This window comes from Ochotona princeps, chromosome 11 (assembly GCF_030435755.1).
Source record: "Ochotona princeps isolate mOchPri1 chromosome 11, mOchPri1.hap1, whole genome shotgun sequence".
NCBI classification, from domain to species: domain Eukaryota; kingdom Metazoa; phylum Chordata; class Mammalia; order Lagomorpha; family Ochotonidae; genus Ochotona; species Ochotona princeps.
The window spans coordinates 1,956,190-1,958,624 of NC_080842.1; the positions used below are offsets into that span (position 1 = coordinate 1,956,190).

A 2,435-nucleotide genomic window follows, 5' to 3' on the forward strand; every position below is an offset into this window, starting at 1 on the left:
AATAGAAGGGTCTTCAAAGTTTACAAATATTATATTATGACAAAACCTCATATGTTGTGGAAAATACTGCAGATGGTTTGCTAACAATAGTTGCTATTAAAATTGATAGTTCATTAAAATAAATGTGAAAAATATAAATGATTTGTGATGTTTCGCATAGCAAATGGGTCACTGGTAACATGAGGGCTGTCTTGTTTTACAGGTATCTGAAATGTTTCCAGTATCTTGAAGTGTACAATGTCAGAATGTATGCTAATATTGAAAAACATGTATTTTTTCCAGATTGGCATTGGAATCATAGCTAATGCCTTCCTCCTTGTCTTTCATGTCTATGCCAGTGCCCAAGTTCATAGGTTTAGTCCAAGACCCACTGATATGACCACCTGTAACCTGGCTTTTGTCCATATAGTGATGCTATTTACTTCACTGGATATTATTTCTGCAGAAATGTTCAAGTTGTTGGATTTTCCAAATGGCTTAAAATGTAAGCTTTTGTTCTACTTGAGTAGGGTAATGAGGAGTCTCTCCATCTCCACCACCTGTCTCCTGAGCATTGTTCAGGTCATCACCATCAGTCCCAGCTCCTTCTGCTTGTCAAGATTTAAATGTAAACTCAAAAAACACATTGCCATTGTTTTTTTCTGCATTTGGTCCCTCAACCTGTCTTCCAATAGCAACATGATCATCCACACTGTAGCTCATTCCAACAGGACCAGTCTACTCACTGTCAGTAAGTACTGCTCAGTTTCCTCAGTGTACTCTGTCATCACAACACTATGTTTCATGCTTGCATTGTCCCAGAATGTTTTCTTTGTAGGAATCATGCTATTCTCCAGCATGTACATGGTGATTTTCTTATGTAGCCATCAGAGGAAGTCTGCGTACCTTCACAGTATCAGCACTTTCCCAAGAATCTCTCCAGCAAAAAGGGCCACCCGTACTGTCCTGGTGCTGGTTAGTTTCTTTGTGATTATGTACTGTGTTGATATCATCATGTCATCCTTCTCAACTCTATCTTTGAAATATGAACCAATTGTCCTGGATATCCAAAAGATTGTGGTAAATGCTTATGCCACTGTCAGTCCTTTGGTGCTTATTAGTTCTGATAAAAGAATAATTGGTATACTACAATACACAATTGATATGATTGCAATCTTACGTTGTATCATCAGTGAATCATTGCAAAAATGTTGGATTTTATCCTAATATAAATGGGCAGGATTTTACCTATATTTTTAACTTGTATCTGACTTCTTCTTTTGCTTTGAAGCCTTCAAATTATATGACTGTTTTATTTCAAAGTACTCCATGTATTGAAATTTCTAACCTTTGTACTTTTCTAATTTAGTGAAGAAAAATATTTTTTCATTGAGATCAGATGAGTCTTTTTTGATATCTAATCCTCAGGTTGTCTTATTTTAGAGGGCAATTTAAATCTTAACTCTGTAAGAATAAATTGCATGATATTTGTTATTCTCATATAATTACATTTTTTAACAGTTGTTATCCAAATTGTGATATAAACACACATGAGTCCATACTGACAAACAACTTAGGGCCTAAGCAGTGAGGGGAAAGGTACATTTTGTTTTATAGCAAATAATTCATTTGAATATTTCATTTGAATTTCTATGATCAAGACTATAAAGCATAAAAATGTGGGGAGCAATGAGAAGGTTCACTTAGGGGGAAATATGAAAAACAACTCCTTCAGCTCTATGATCATGGCAAAAGTAAAAACCAAGTCATGCCGACAGTATGTATTGTAAGCATAATGTGATCAAATGGAACCCACCTTCTGTGTCTGCACACATCCCTTGGATGAGGTTCATTCTTGGGAAAAAAGCAAACAAAAAATTCCTGTTGATATCCGCCTGCAAAGTAATTGATCTTTAGTTCTAAAAATTGCAAAGTGACGAAGCAAGATAATCACAGAAAAGTTCACAATATTTATACCGTTTTCTACAAGGAATAAACAAAATACCATATGGATGTCTGAAGTTTTGAGTAAGTATCTGAGCGTCAACACGGGAACCCAGTAGGAGAACGTTAGGACCCTGTAAACTATGAAGCTCTGGGGATGGCAGTATTGAGGCAGAAAAACCCTGTGAAAGCATTAAGCAAACATCATCCTGCATAAGGAAAATGCTGAACATATTTCCTATTAGTTCTTGGAGCAAGCAATATGTCCCATCTCTCTCTGCTCTGATTCAACAAAGAAGTTTTGGTCAGGGAAGTTATGCAAGAGAAAAACACAAAAGTATATACTTAGCAAAGGAAGGAGAAAAGCATTCCTATTTTAAGGTGAAAGGACACTGTTCACAAATAATTATTTAAAAAAATAAATTAAAAACCTAAGCATTTTGCCAATAATGCTTAGAAATGTAGGGCCCACTGCATTATCCTAATGGCTAAAGTTCATGCCAGGATCCCAT

The 2,435-nt window shown here is 35.7% G+C and overlaps 1 protein-coding gene across 1 annotated transcript; it reads left to right on the plus strand.

Annotated features, from left to right (window-relative positions):
- The first annotated feature begins 249 nt into the window (after positions 1-249).
- Positions 250-1,206, plus strand: LOC131481468 (putative vomeronasal receptor-like protein 4). Its single transcript, XM_058670456.1, has one exon. It carries the CDS (start codon positions 250-252, stop codon positions 1,204-1,206), a length of 957 nt encoding a protein of 318 aa, XP_058526439.1.
- The last annotated feature ends 1,229 nt before the right edge of the window (positions 1,207-2,435 follow it).

What these genes read in the sequence shown, in the direction of transcription:
- LOC131481468 (XM_058670456.1), top strand. Translation starts at nt 250, where the DNA reads ATGCTAATATTGAAAAACATGTATTTTTTCCAGATTGGCATTGGAATC.